This window comes from Tetrao urogallus (genome assembly GCF_951394365.1).
Source record: "Tetrao urogallus genome assembly, chromosome: 2".
In the NCBI taxonomy this organism is placed as follows: domain Eukaryota; kingdom Metazoa; phylum Chordata; class Aves; order Galliformes; family Phasianidae; genus Tetrao; species Tetrao urogallus.
Genome location: NC_136814.1, coordinates 79433499 through 79447268, shown reverse-complemented (window position 1 = coordinate 79447268; position 13770 = coordinate 79433499). Strand labels below are relative to the sequence as shown.

Below are 13770 nucleotides of genomic sequence, written 5' to 3'. Positions count from 1 at the left end.
AAAGTATAAATATCCACCTTCTCCTTAAGAAACAGTTATTAATGGATGAATTTATTGGGAAAGAAGGGATAGGAGTCAGCCGTTGTGATTGATGTAAACAATTGACTTTTGATTAACACTGGTATTACTGATTGTTGTCTACTGACTCCTATTTGAATTTTGCAAAATCAGTTTGCTTGGAAATGTGATTATGCTGCAAGCCATTGCCTCAATTCAATACTGTAACTGTGATAGTGTTATGTCTTTTGTAATCCAACAAAATCCTCAATAACCGAAGGTTTGTGATCCAGCTGCTGTGGTGAAGATTGGGTGATGTGTTAGCTTTGAGGGTGTATCATGAAAGGTACTAGTGATCAGGTCTGTGTTTGAATGGCTGGACTAAAGAAAATTCCAAGGATTGATAATGCAGTTAAGCTGCTAGATGAAGTTCAAGAAGATCAGATGCCTGAGATTCTTGAGCATCTGCGCATAGTGATTTTTTTTTTTATCACAAAGTTGAAGTTTTTCAACCTTGTCTGCAGAGTAAGAATTGAAAACTTCATATTGGTGGTTTTCATTAAGATTACTGAGAGCGTGACTCAGTAATATTAGTATTATTGTCCGTTAGTATTTCCTAAAATTCAGGAAATGAGGGATGGGAAGATGGTAAGGACAGAAGGATGCAGAGCTAATGAGAAGAAATTTTCCTTAAGCAGCTCTACTTGCATGAAGGATATTTTAAACCAACCCATAGTTTTTACCTGTTGTTTGGTGTTGTACAACAAGGCATGTGTTTTAAACAAATTTAGTATCAAACCCTAATTTAGCTGCTTTTTTTTTAAAAAAAAAATTTGTTGTAAGATCTCATTTTGGATTGCTCATTTCTTTGCCAGTTCTTAATAACTTACATCAAAGGTTCTCATGATAAAAACCCTTAGATTTTCTTTTTGGTAATGTTTAGTTGAAGTTATTCAATGACCAGCAGAATTAATGTAGTCTGTAATAGTGTTCTGTGTTTCTGAAATGCTGTGCTCGGTTACTTCTAGATCTATCCCTTGTTGTCAGTGCAAGATTTCTCTGTGCTTTGACTTCTTAATCTGCGATGTTCCCAAGCTAGCAGGATCAGCTGGTCTAATGTGATAGTGTAACCTGGTTTTCTTCAGAGCCTAGACTCTTAAGTGATGCGGTGTTGTCATTGTAGTCTAACTTTGAGATTTCTAGAACGTTTGTTCTTTGGACATACTTTCTGACAAGTTTCAATGTTCTGTGATTTTCTTGAAGCTGTGCTGAAGCTTGCAAAGGCAATTTCTGTTTGGTTGTGGCTCTGCTGCAACTTGCTACATTTCTGATGAAATTCTCTGATGATTCTGTCTGTACTGATTATGTTCTATTCTAAGACTAAGATCATAGAGCAGACAGTATTTTACAGCTGTCCTACATGGAAAGATATCTGACTCCATATGAAACGATTAAGTGTACCATCTAGAACAGTCTGCTTTGACTCAAATCTGATCACCCAGCAGACTGTGATGTTCTCTTCCAGCGCCTACAGGAGTGTCTCACTACTTGAGTGTGAGGCACAAAGCAGAAGCACTGCTAAATGGCTTTATCTGCTGCGGAAACGTAAGACTGGAAGTCTCCAAATCATGATAGTTTCGCAAAGCTCAGATACAACAGATAAAATCATGAAACATAATGAATGTTTCAAGTTTTACTTGCTTGTTTTAAACCGTGCAACTCTTTAGCATTTGAGAAGAAATTCCTGCATTCTCCCTGTGTTTTCTCGTCTAGTATCTCTTCATAATGAAGAGAGATTCTGGAGAGAAACCTAAAGTCAGGGAGGATGTGAGAGATGGTCAAGTATTTAGAACGGGCTGCTGTCAGGATTATATTTCTCAGGTGAACTAAACTGAAGATTGGCTGTAAATAGGTCTAGACAACGTGCAGTCTTGGCTTAGAGATTTGTGGGAAAGTATTTATCTTTACTTCCATGATGTTGATGATTCAATGTGATGTTTTACCATTTGGTTGGCTTAGGTAGGTCTTGTTCTGTTATATGCACAGTTCTGTTATGATCAGTGAGATTCTAACAGTCACGTTATGCTACAGTCATTCAGAAATGCTTGGAAAGCATCTAATTTTTCTTACGATATTTGGTATAAATAAAAAAAGCTAAAAAAAATTTAAAAAATTAAAATCAGGAGTTTCTCATCTTCATCTTTTGGGGGATAAAAAGGAAGGATTAGGATTTGATTTGCAATTTTGTTGGGAAATCTGGGCCTTAACGATTTCCTGATTTTTTCATTACAAGATGAATAGAGGAAACGAATATTCAGCTGAATAATACTTCTGATAATTATTTTTAATCAATTGGAATGCTTTTTCATGTTCCTTTATTTAGTACAGTTAAAAGTCCAAGTAATTTTACAACCTAAATCTAAGTTATGTTTCCATAATTTGAAGCAATTGGTGTTATCAGCATGCAACCTGTTGCAAATTGCATGATTTTTTGAACATTTTAAATGCAATATTGTGTGTTCTGTAGTAGAAGTGTACAGGTTAATAGTTGTCTTCACAGGACTATCACGTTACTCATTTATCAGACAGAAAATTGTTTCTTTGTATCTCCTTTTAAAAAAATTATAAGAGGGAGGTGTCCCTTCAGAATTACCTGATTTATGTAATAATGAGATTAAAGCCTTGAAAGGCTTTTAATAAATGAGGAAAATGAAGAAATAGTAAAGAATATTGGGGAATATGCTACTTCTGTGCAGAGCCCTGTCAGGATAGTTCAGCAGCGTCTTTCCTTTTTGAGCTGTGGTGCGTTGTTTCAGCTACCAGCCATCTTACTGCCACACATCTGCTGTGTTTGCTTTCCCTAAGGAGTAGTGATATCTGAGAACTTCCCAAACGTACAGTTCAGTCTGTTTGTATGTTAGGCAGTATAAATCTTCTTGATTGCATTAAATGCTTTGTCTTAGAAAAATGTGTAGATGGGAAAATTAAGTTAATTATAAATGCTTATATCTCATTTCAAAAAGACAGTATTGGAGTGAGGAGATTGAGCAAAGGAGAGCTGGTTCACAGATGTTTTGAATAGTGATAAAATTTGATTTTAAAAAGTGTTAACCTTCTTGGGGGGAAAAAGGTGAGCATTCTTATCTGTCTGTTTTATTCTGCGATCTAATGCTTTTATGACTACTGAATATAAGATAACAAATGACATTATTGATTCAGAAGTAATTTGTTGATTGTTTTTATGTGACTATTGTAAAAGTAGGGCAGCACAATTTTTAACTGTAAGCGCTGTAAAAACAAAAAACAAACAAAAAAAACCCCAACAGAATCTTTTCTTCAACTGTTTTTTCTGTACTTTTGCAGTGAAAATGCTCAGAATGTGTCTTGTCCTGTAACTGTGGTACATGGTAGACGCTTTCACCATGCGCATGCACAGACAACAGGAGTAAAAACAGCAGCCCAAAGGTAGGACGAAGTGGATTTGTTTATCCAGGTGTTCCTGTTGTAGGAAGTTATTTCTGGTTTTGTACATAATTGTTTTCCTTATGCTGTGAAGTGTTTTAAGGAAACATAATTACTGGTGCATACTTGAGCGTGAACCTTGATCTCAATTAATGAAGCTTATTGTTTATAACTCATTGCATAACTTCTTAGAGATTACTGATGCTAAAGCATGCTGACAAACATTCAATAGGAGAATACCTGATGAAAATATGTTGAGAAGATACTTTGAAATAGACATAGCATGCAGTAGGACTTAATGTAACTGGCAATGTGATAATCAAATAATATTTCAAAGAAAATTCTGGCTGTGTAAGGCCTACTTAACAATTAAGCAGTAGATGTGATGGTCATGTCTTTAAATACAGCATAAAATGTATAAACTGGTCCAGTTCTCAGAAGTGAGATTTTACACTTATATTAATATCTGTTGGAATAGATTATAGAAAACTACGGGATTTTATTCAACTATACTGATTTAAACATTGTTATTTTGAAAACTCAGAGCATACCACATTTTCAATAATACGAGTGTTTCAGACTTCTCATATGCAAACATCTTCACAAACATATGAGCTAGCATACGAGCATTAAGAAATTTTCTTCTAAAATTTGTCCATTCGAAGCCCCTTTTATGGGTTTTATGAATCTCCACTGACCTCAGCATTTTGTAACCTCATTTTTCTGCCCTTTTTTTTTTTTTTCCTTTGTGTATGTGTGTAAATTTTTGGGGTCATGAAGATCATATGTGGGCATCGTCCTGTTTTTTGTACCACTTCCCTCATTTTCACATCTGTCTTCAGAATAACAGAGACCATGTACAAATGTGAATGAGTGATGTGATCCAAGTGCAGAGGGTAATCTGGCACTGAGGAAGCAAACCAAAAATGGATTTTACGTTTCAGTCTCTGAGAACATACACCATTGTTGCATCCTTCCATTTCCACCTACGCTGTGGCCTGTAAAGGGCAAAGAGCACAGACACTTCCCTTTAGTTCTCAGTAGTAGCGGATGCAGCAGTAATGTCATGGCTTTTTTCTACTTCTTAACATCACTGTGAGGCAAGGATCTCTGAAGAGGATTGGTAGAGTTTTTCCCGGGAATTAAATCAGAAGACAATGTTTATGTTGACAGTACAATTTAGACTGCACCACCTATGCTCTTTTTATATGCAGTCCTTTTTAGAACAGTTTTCTTCAACATCCTGATGAGAAAAGCGTGAGGCATCTTTAAACGTTTATGCAGTTACCCTTCATTTTTCCTTTTCTTCCTTTAAAAAAAAATAATTGAGGTATAAAAGCTAATCAGAATTACTTAAAGTGGACAGAAAACCGCATGAGAGAGCTCTTGTCCCTAACAACATTAGCGTACTGATTAAACTTCTGTTATGAAATGGTTTTTCAAAGCGGCCTATGGAGATGGATTTGTCTTACCTGACATCCCTGAGGCACCATCAGTGTGTAGATTTCTGAGTAGTGCCTCTTTTTTCCTCTTTTGCAGTTGAAAGATGTTTGATAGCTTATTTGTTTGGGCCGTTGAATTCATTGCTTAAATTTAAAAGGGCTGAATCTGGCCAGAATGCCTTGATCTTAATCATGAGGGGATATTTGACTTGCCTACCTGCCTTTTTGCACCAATGAGAGATGTGTTGGTTTTTTAATAAGCTTTTAACATAATGTGGGAGGAAAAGAAAGTAGTGACCTTGTATGTGTGACATACAGAGAGAAAACTAATGCATAATATAAGCAAGTTGAATACCGCATGAAGTAATTGGTAAGTAATTGGTCAATTAGAAATTGGTTGTTTCTAAATAAATGTACTTCTGGGATTGTTATTTTACTTCATTTACATTAACTCCACATAATTAATGCTTATTGTCAAGAATGTTTTTGGTCTCTCAGAGGTGGGAAATAGTCATAAAAATTCTAAGTAATGTTTTGCAACTGGGGAATTGCAGATCAGTGTTATCCGACTGATTTGTATTTAGAATTTAAGGGTGAGCTTTCCAGACGATTTTTAATTTCATTATCTTTTGCCAGTTGACTCGACTGACGACTCTTTGAATGCTTCTAAATCTATTTATGAGTTAGCAGATAGAAGATGGGCTCATGCCATACCGTTTTTCCCCTGAGGCAAGAGGTTCCTAATGCTGCTTAATCTGGAAGGTCTATATTTATGAGTTAGAAAATGGTAGTTATTAGAAAGGAATATGTGCAGAAAACGTAACCAGTTATAAAATACCAGGTAGATCAAGACAAAAAAAGTTGGTAGCGTGGAAACAGTTCAAAGGTGTTATTGTTTTCTTTTCTTGTGTAAATTTACAGGTGTTGACAAAGATTTGTTTCTAGATTTTTTCCTGTATGTTGATCAATTTCGTTATGAAGAAAAAAATTTTAACAAACCTAACATATTGTTCTTAAATCTGTATTGAGTTACTGAATTGATAAAATAAAAGTAAGAACAAATTACTTCTGAGTAGGTTTTGTCTCTGGCGCTGACATGACTGAATCGTACGGTTCCTTGAGTGGGGTCACATAGGGCATTCTAATTGTGAAACCTCACGGAGTTGAATTTGGAGCTTCTGTGATATGTGCTGTGTTTCTCATCTTTTCCTCTGACTTGATTGCACATGCATGTTAACTTAAATTCTAGCTGAATATCTGTTGCGCTGATATTTCAAATATGTGATTTCAATACAAAAAAAAAAAAAAAAAAAGCATTTCAAAATAATATTTTGATAAATATTATTCATATTTTTTCCAGTGGAATCTTGGGATGAAATTGAACTTTATTCACTTCTGATGCAAGAGATTTTCAGATATAGCCTGGTGTTGTGGTTGGTTCAAACAGATGTTGCTTCATTTAATGGACTCATAGTTCTGTCTTACGCTATTGACTGACTGTTCTCTAAGACTTGGCATTGGAAGAGCGTGCTATGTACAGCATGGCTAACCAATTTTAATGCACGACTTGCATGGAGCAATTTGTGGGGACACTGCTTGTTACGATTCTGGGCTCTGCTGAGGATTGCCATCTCTTAATCATTCTGAGATGCAAAATGGAGATATTTTTTTCAATGCATTATATTAATAGGGGATTTTAAAACAAGCAGGTGAGGCATTTAGTGTAATGACAGTGTGCAGTATATTTTTTCTGCAATCTTTCAGTTTCTTTATCACTTACCATTCTTTACAGTGCCTGTATTGTACTTGCAAACAGTTAATCCAAGCTACACATTTGCTGTGCCAAGAATATAAAGATGCTGGAAAATGGCTACGTTTGGAGGTGGTTTGGATCTAACTGGATTCATAAACTCAGACGTGATCTACCCAAAAGTTTGTAATGTCAACCTCCAGTTGTGATATTTTTAAGCCACTTAACTGCAGCATTTACTGATCATCCCATCTTCTCAAACATTAAGTGTTCAAATAGTTTTTTAATTCCTTTTACTCTCTTCCCAGAATACTAGGCATTCTACAGATTGTATGTGGGTTTTTTTTTCTTCAGAATTTGTTCAGAATTAAATTTTATACACTGAAAAGGGGGCAAGTAGCATTTAGCCTACTGACCTTTGCTTTCTGTGAAGTAATTCTTGTTTGTGCATTTATAGTTACTGTTGCAAAAATGCTGTGAATAATAATAATAATAATAATAATAATGCTCATTTGAAAGCTAGTGCAGTGAGTACAGGAGGCAGTGAAACTGTTACAACTTACATCTAATAACTTTTGAATTTAGTGATGTGCAACACATGTGGGGCTTTGCATCTTATGTGTTTTTTTCTTTTTTCATATTTTAAGCAATCTGGACCGAAAGGAAAGGTAAGCTTGCTGTTGATGAAATGAGCATGGCAATGAGTATTAAGAAAATCAGCTGAATTAATATTGTATCAATGCTAATTAAAAAATAATCCAGTCAATCATAACTATGTGAGGGATTTGTTTGCTTTTTTTTTTTTTTTTTCCTTGATAAAAGATGATAATGAGATCACAAAAAGATCCTTTACATCCATTTCTGAATAATACCATGTTGCAGTGAACTTTGGGTATATTTCTACTGGAAATCTGTGTTGGGGGAAGGGGAAGGGTATGGATATCCATATTATTAAAAGAGATAAGTTTTAACTTTCTCTGGAGTTTCATTCTGAAGCCTTCTTAGAGTAACAAAGTTTATGTAATAGAATGTTTCTGAGGCATATCTTAGTAGATTGTTTGACAACTTAAACTCTTAGCTCTTATTTTTTCATCTTGGTTTGAGTAGTATTAAAGGCTTTTATTGTATTACTGCATACATTCTGCTAATAAAGTGTGTATGTGAAAGCAGTTAACTGAAGTGTTAGCAAGAACAGATACGCTGTAAGGCTTGTCGCATGTTTGTCAAATGCTCGACATCTCTTTTAGTGCCTGTGGTTTTTCATTTAGCAGCATATTTTGTATTTCGTTTTGTTGGCAATAATCTATTCGCTTCTATTTATTTATATATCTGTATGTGGTTTTGGCAGTATAAGCTTGATATCAGGTTTAATTGTTTAAAATACATCTATAATGTTTAACCAGTAACAATATAAAACAAATCTATTTTAGATATGTTTTTTTTTCAATTCACAGTTTTGTAGATTTATTTCAAATTTAGTAGTAAAACCAGGCATTTTTGTTTAACTACCTTTGTTATTAGTTAGAGAGTAACAAAGGAGTACTGACCAGTCAGCTCTAGCCCTCTTGCAAGGAATAGAATAGAGTAGTTCAGTTGGAAGGGACGTGCAAAGATCATCACATCCAACTTTCAATTTCAAGGCTAATCAGAGTTAAAATGTATCATTAAGAACGTTATCCAAACGCTTCTTAAACATGGATGGGAGCAGGAAGTCAACCATCTCTTTAGGAAGCCTTGTTCTAGTTTATAGCTACTCTTATCAGTGAAGTTTTTCCTAGTGTCTAATGAACCTGCTGTAACACAGATTTAAACCATTAAGATGTTTGGTCATCCCTTTTACTGGCCTGGCTTTGAATTCACGTACTTTTTCCCTGTTTTTCTTTGTTCTGTATTTGTTATTGATCAACCATTTGGTCATTAATGCTTTTAATTTGGTACTCTATGCCCTAAGAAAACTAGGACTGAGTCACATTCTGATGATCTTAAATTTTCCCTTTGGAATCCCTGCTTGTTCCTTCTTTATTAGATACAATGTGTAGATAGTCTGCCATTTTCAGCTGTTTGATCCCTAAGGAAGACTACTAGTTTGAGTTTCATTAACAGGATTTAACAGCAAAAAGGTATTTGTTTTGAAGTGCTTTATGCATTGTAATATTCTGTAATATTGTTTTCTTTTCCAAACTATTGAAATTCTTTTCCAAATAGTCCTTTTAAAGATAGATGAGTAGATGACTTACTCATCTTTTAAAGCATGTATTTCCATTCTGCATTCTGTTTTATGTTTATACACAAACTGTTCACTGTGTTAAGTATTTCACTGTAGAATGTATCAATGGATCTGCCACTGTTCAAAAGCACATTTTTGTGCTGAAGAAGTCTTTGTTTAGCAGTAAAAACTACGTGCTGATAGTAGTCCTTGCCTTTTTGTTTGTTTGGGTTTCTTTGGTTGAGTTTGGGTTTTTTCTTCAGTTTTCTTCAGGAATTGGCTGGATGGCCGCACTCAGACTTGTGGTCAATGGCTTATGTCCAAGTGGAGACCTATAATGAGTGGCATTCCTCAGGGATTTTGGGATTTTGGGACCAGTGCTATTAACATCTGCATTTTGGTCACAGCAATCTCAGGCAACCCTACAGGCTTGGAGAGGAATGGCTGGAAAGCTGCCTGATGCAAAGGGACTTTGGTGTACTGATGGACATTTGGCTGAATGTGAGCCAGCAGTGTGCCCAGGTGGCCAAGAAGGCCAGTGGCATCCTGGCTTGTGTCAGGAATGGTGTGGTGAGCAGGACCAGGAAAGACATCCTGCCCCTGTACTCAGCACTGGTGAGGCCTCACCTCAGGTACTGTGTTCAGTTTTGGGCGCATCTGCACAGAAAGGACATTGAGGTGCTGGAGCAGGTCCAAAGAAGGGCAACAAGGCTTGCGAAGGGCTTGGAGAATATGGCCCACGAGGAGCGACTGAAGGAACTGGAGCTGTTTAGTCTGAGGAAAAGGAGGCTGTGGGAAGACCTTATTGCTCTCTTCCAGTGTCTGAAAGGTGCTTACAGCGAAAGTGGGGTTGGTCTCTTCTCACAGATGACAGGCGACAGGATGAGGGGAAATGGCCTTCAGTTGCTCCAGGGTTATATATCAGGAAAAATTTCTTTACAGAAAGGATTTTTAAGTGCTGGAATAGAGTCCCTGGGGAGGTGGTTGAGGCACCATCCCTGGATGTGTTAAAAAAAAAAACTGTTTGGATGTACTCAGGGACATGATTTAGTGGAGGGTTGTTAGAGTTTGAGTATTATGGTTAGGTTGCAGTTAGACTTAATGATCTTTAAGGTCTTTTCCAACCTGAGCAATTCCATGATTCTGTGATCTTTGTAGGCAACATGGACAGTGAGATCAAGTGGATCCTCATTAAATTTGTAGATGACACCAAGCTGAGTTGTGCAGTTAATGCAGTAGAGGGAAGGGATGCTATCCAGGGAGACCTGGACAGGCTTGATAGGTGGGCCCAACCAACCACATGAAGTTCAGTAAGGCCAAGTACAAGGTTCTGCATCTGGGTCAGGGCAGTCTCCAGCACAGACACAGGCTGGGCAGAGAATGGTTTGAGAGCAGCCCTGAAGTGATTGGGATTGTCTGTTGATGAGATATTCAACATAAGCTGGCAGTGTGCACTTGCAACCCAGAAGGCCAACCGTATCCTGGATTGCATCAAAAGAAATGTGACCAGCAGGTCTAGGGAGGTGATTCTGACCCTCTACTCTGTTCTTGTGAGACCCCACGTGGAGAATGCGTCCAGTTCTGGGGCCCCAACACAACAAGGACTTGTTGGAGCAAGTCCAGAGGAGGGTCACAAAGATGATCAGAGGGCTGGAGAACCTCCACTATGAGTATAACTGAGAGAGCTGGGGCTCTTCAGCCTAGGGAAGACTCTGAGGAGACCTTATAGTTGCCTTCCGGTATCTGAAGGGGGCCTGCAGGAAAGCTGGGGAGGGATTTTTATAACAACAGACAGGTAGTGACAGGATGAGGGGAAATTATTTTAAACTGGAAGAGGGTAGGTTTAGACTAGGTATTAGGAAGACTACTGTGAGGGTGGTGAGACACTGTAACAGGTTGCCTGGAGGTTGTGGACGCCCTGTCCCTGGAAGCATTCAGGGCCAGGCTGGATGGGACTTTGAGCAAACTGATCTAGTAGGAGTTGTCCCTACCTATAGCAGGGAAGGGGAGACAAACTAGATGATCTTAAAAAAGGTCCCTTCCAACCCAAATCATTGTGTGATTCTAAGTGGAGAAAAGATAGTGGAGTTTTGAATAGCAGAAGAGGCAGAAGCTGATGTATTAGCAGCCAACAGGGAAAAGTCTGTGAAATGTCCATAGTGTTAAGGCACGTTACACTAGAGAAGTAACAGTAGTCCAGCTGAAGTCTTTCTGTGCCCAGTGCAGGAGTGCAAGTAGCTTGGGTAACAAACAGGATGAGTTGGAAGTCGCTGTGTGCCTAGAGTACTGTGGTCTAAACACTGTTAATGAAACTTGGTGGGATGAATCACACAGCTGAAGCACTGCAGTCAGTCAGTAGCTGTACACTGTTCAGGAGATAGACAAGGAAGGAAGACTGGGACAGTTGCCCTCTCTGCAAAAAAATAGATAGGCTGCACAGAGCTATCTAGAAAGTGAGGAGCAGGTTGAGAGCTTATGCATAAAACTGAGGGTCCAAGCCAACAAAGCTTCGTGGTTGGCATTTACTGTGTTCTCCCTAAATAAGGCAAACTTATTAACTAGGTGTTCGTTCTTCAACTACAGCAGTTCTGTCCAAGCTGTGAGCTGCATACTGCCCTGGACGACTAGTAATATGGCCTCACAAGGATGTACAATTTTAATATTATTTTGTCATTTTTAACTATTTTTCATGAGTCAGTTATGCATAGCTTAACTGAGTGTGGACTGCACAAGTGACATCAGAGAGCTGTGGAGGGGAGGGTGCAGTGCAGGCCTATCTCCACCTCTCCTGCCTACCATACAAGTACAGTTGAATCAAAACCCACGTGATAATTTCAAAGGTCCTGATAATTTGGTGCTTCAAGAGATTACATACTGAAACAAATTAAGATTTGTTCCTAGTTCTGGTCTGTTTCAACCGTAGATGATTTCTTTTATCAGGTGAACCCTCAAGATTTAATTGCGTTTGTTGAAGATGTTTCCTTTGCCTCCTTCACTGTTGATTTTTGTCCTTGCAATCACAGGAAGCATTATGTGATGCATGTGACCCATTTGCACAGCAGTGAATTAAGTAGGCTACTAGCAAGGCCTACTGTATTTCAGGTGTATGGCATCTTATGTTATAACATAACAGTAATCTACAGCTGTGGATCAGTGCATGAGCAGGGGAATGGCTGTCGTAAGTAGTAACTAAGGTGCTGTATTTGGAATCTTAATTTGACAGTAGGATAATCTGGCATGCTTGTTTGCAAATGAAATTTTTTTTTTCAGGAGAATCAGATTATAATGCTTTATATGACTGAGTAAAAATGTGATAGTATGCAAATTATACTGTCTAAAGTTCCCGTATCAAATAGTTTGTCTGCACAATATTGTTTTCTTAAAGATGTAGAAATTATTTCTTCTATGCTATTTTTGTTTTTAGCCACAATTTTTGACATTGCACGTCTCTCCTGTTTTGCCAGTGTTTTTTCTACTTTATGCTGTGGAATCTAATATTAAAATAATAGTTGTTTTCCATTTTTAGCCTTTGAAGTATCAATGTTAATAGATTATGAATATGGGGGAGGAGATATTTGCATCAGTTCTTGAAGACTTTGGTCTGAAAGTGGGACTTCAACTACTGATTATTATCAATAAGGATTTAGATCAGAAATACTCAAGGCCTTCACTGTAGCAGTTTCTAGCATTCTGATGATATATATTTTTTAAGTTCTCTTGTAATTGTTATTTATTCATAACTTTCAGATGCAGTTCTGATTTTTCTTTTTTTTTTTTTTTTGTAATTGTGCCAGAATTATAATGGTGTCTCTCCAAAGAACAACTGTATGTGTAATTTATTTTCCAGAAAAGAATACCCTCCTCAGCTTCAGAAAGTAGAAGCAGACCACATTAGGTTACCACGGCCTCAAGGACTGGGTAAGTTATCTAAGAGTACTGGAGTTCTCTTTCCTTTTAAGCCAAATTATTTTTTTTAATCAGTACTTTAGGCAGATGTATTGCCAAACTTTGAGTAATCTTTAGTATATCTTCTTGTTTGTGCAAGTGTGAAAAATGTCGCTCTTTTTGACAGATTTCTACAACCTGTTCCGTGATGTTTTAATAAACTTTAACAGCATTCTGATTTAGATGCAAATGAAATTGTATTTAGAACCAGAGAATTATTGGGTTTGAAACAGATGTCTGGAGATTATTGTCTTAACACCAAGCCCCCAACTTGTTCTTGAGTTACAGATGAGGAATTTCTGTAATACTTTTAATATAAGCAAAATGTAGCATGCTAAACCACATTTGGTAAGAAGTGCATTTATGCACTGAAAGAATAGGACAGCCCAGCATCAGCACTGCCCTGTATTTCGCCTAATATACACTCTTATCTCATTAGTAGAGACCATCTATGGAGATAACCTCATGCAAGAGGGAAAATGTAATTTGGTTTGAGGGGTGGAAATTGTGAAATTGGAAAGAAAAAAAATAATAATAATAACAATAACAAACACCATGTTCTTTTCAGCTTTGTCAATACTGATATAGATAACTTGTGAACTAGCTTGACTCTCAGTATATGAATTGAGAAAGTATTCATATATAATATTAAAATTGTAGCCTTTTAAAAACTTCAGGATGGAAACAGGAATTAAACTAGTGAATCAGACTGGCTTTTTTACATTGCACTGAAATAAGACCCTTATGAACAAAATCTCGCTCTGTATGTTTTAGTTTGCAGTGAATTGTGAGCTTCTTTATTTCTGTACTCTCCTAGTATTTAAATCAATACCCCAATATAAAACAAGCCATGGCAGTATAATTCATTGTATTTTGCTGAGTTTTGTGAGGAAGGAATAAATCCTAAATTGCACAGAATATTTTTGTTTATTCTAAATACATTCACCAGTGGTCTCTTTGTGAAAATT

General features: G+C 37.0%; 1 protein-coding gene across 1 annotated transcript in view; it reads left to right on the top strand.

Moving 5' to 3' along the window:
- Positions 1-13770, top strand: part of SENP6 (SUMO specific peptidase 6) — a gene marked incomplete at both ends in the record, with an annotated part of 66736 nt that overhangs the window by 26397 nt on the left and 26569 nt on the right. The window contains 3 exons of the mRNA XM_079550880.1: positions 3361-3462; positions 7299-7319; positions 12705-12775. Of these exons, the coding sequence (XP_079407006.1) occupies positions 3361-3462; positions 7299-7319; positions 12705-12775 (194 nt within the window). The remainder of the gene's footprint in view (positions 1-3360; positions 3463-7298; positions 7320-12704; positions 12776-13770) is intronic.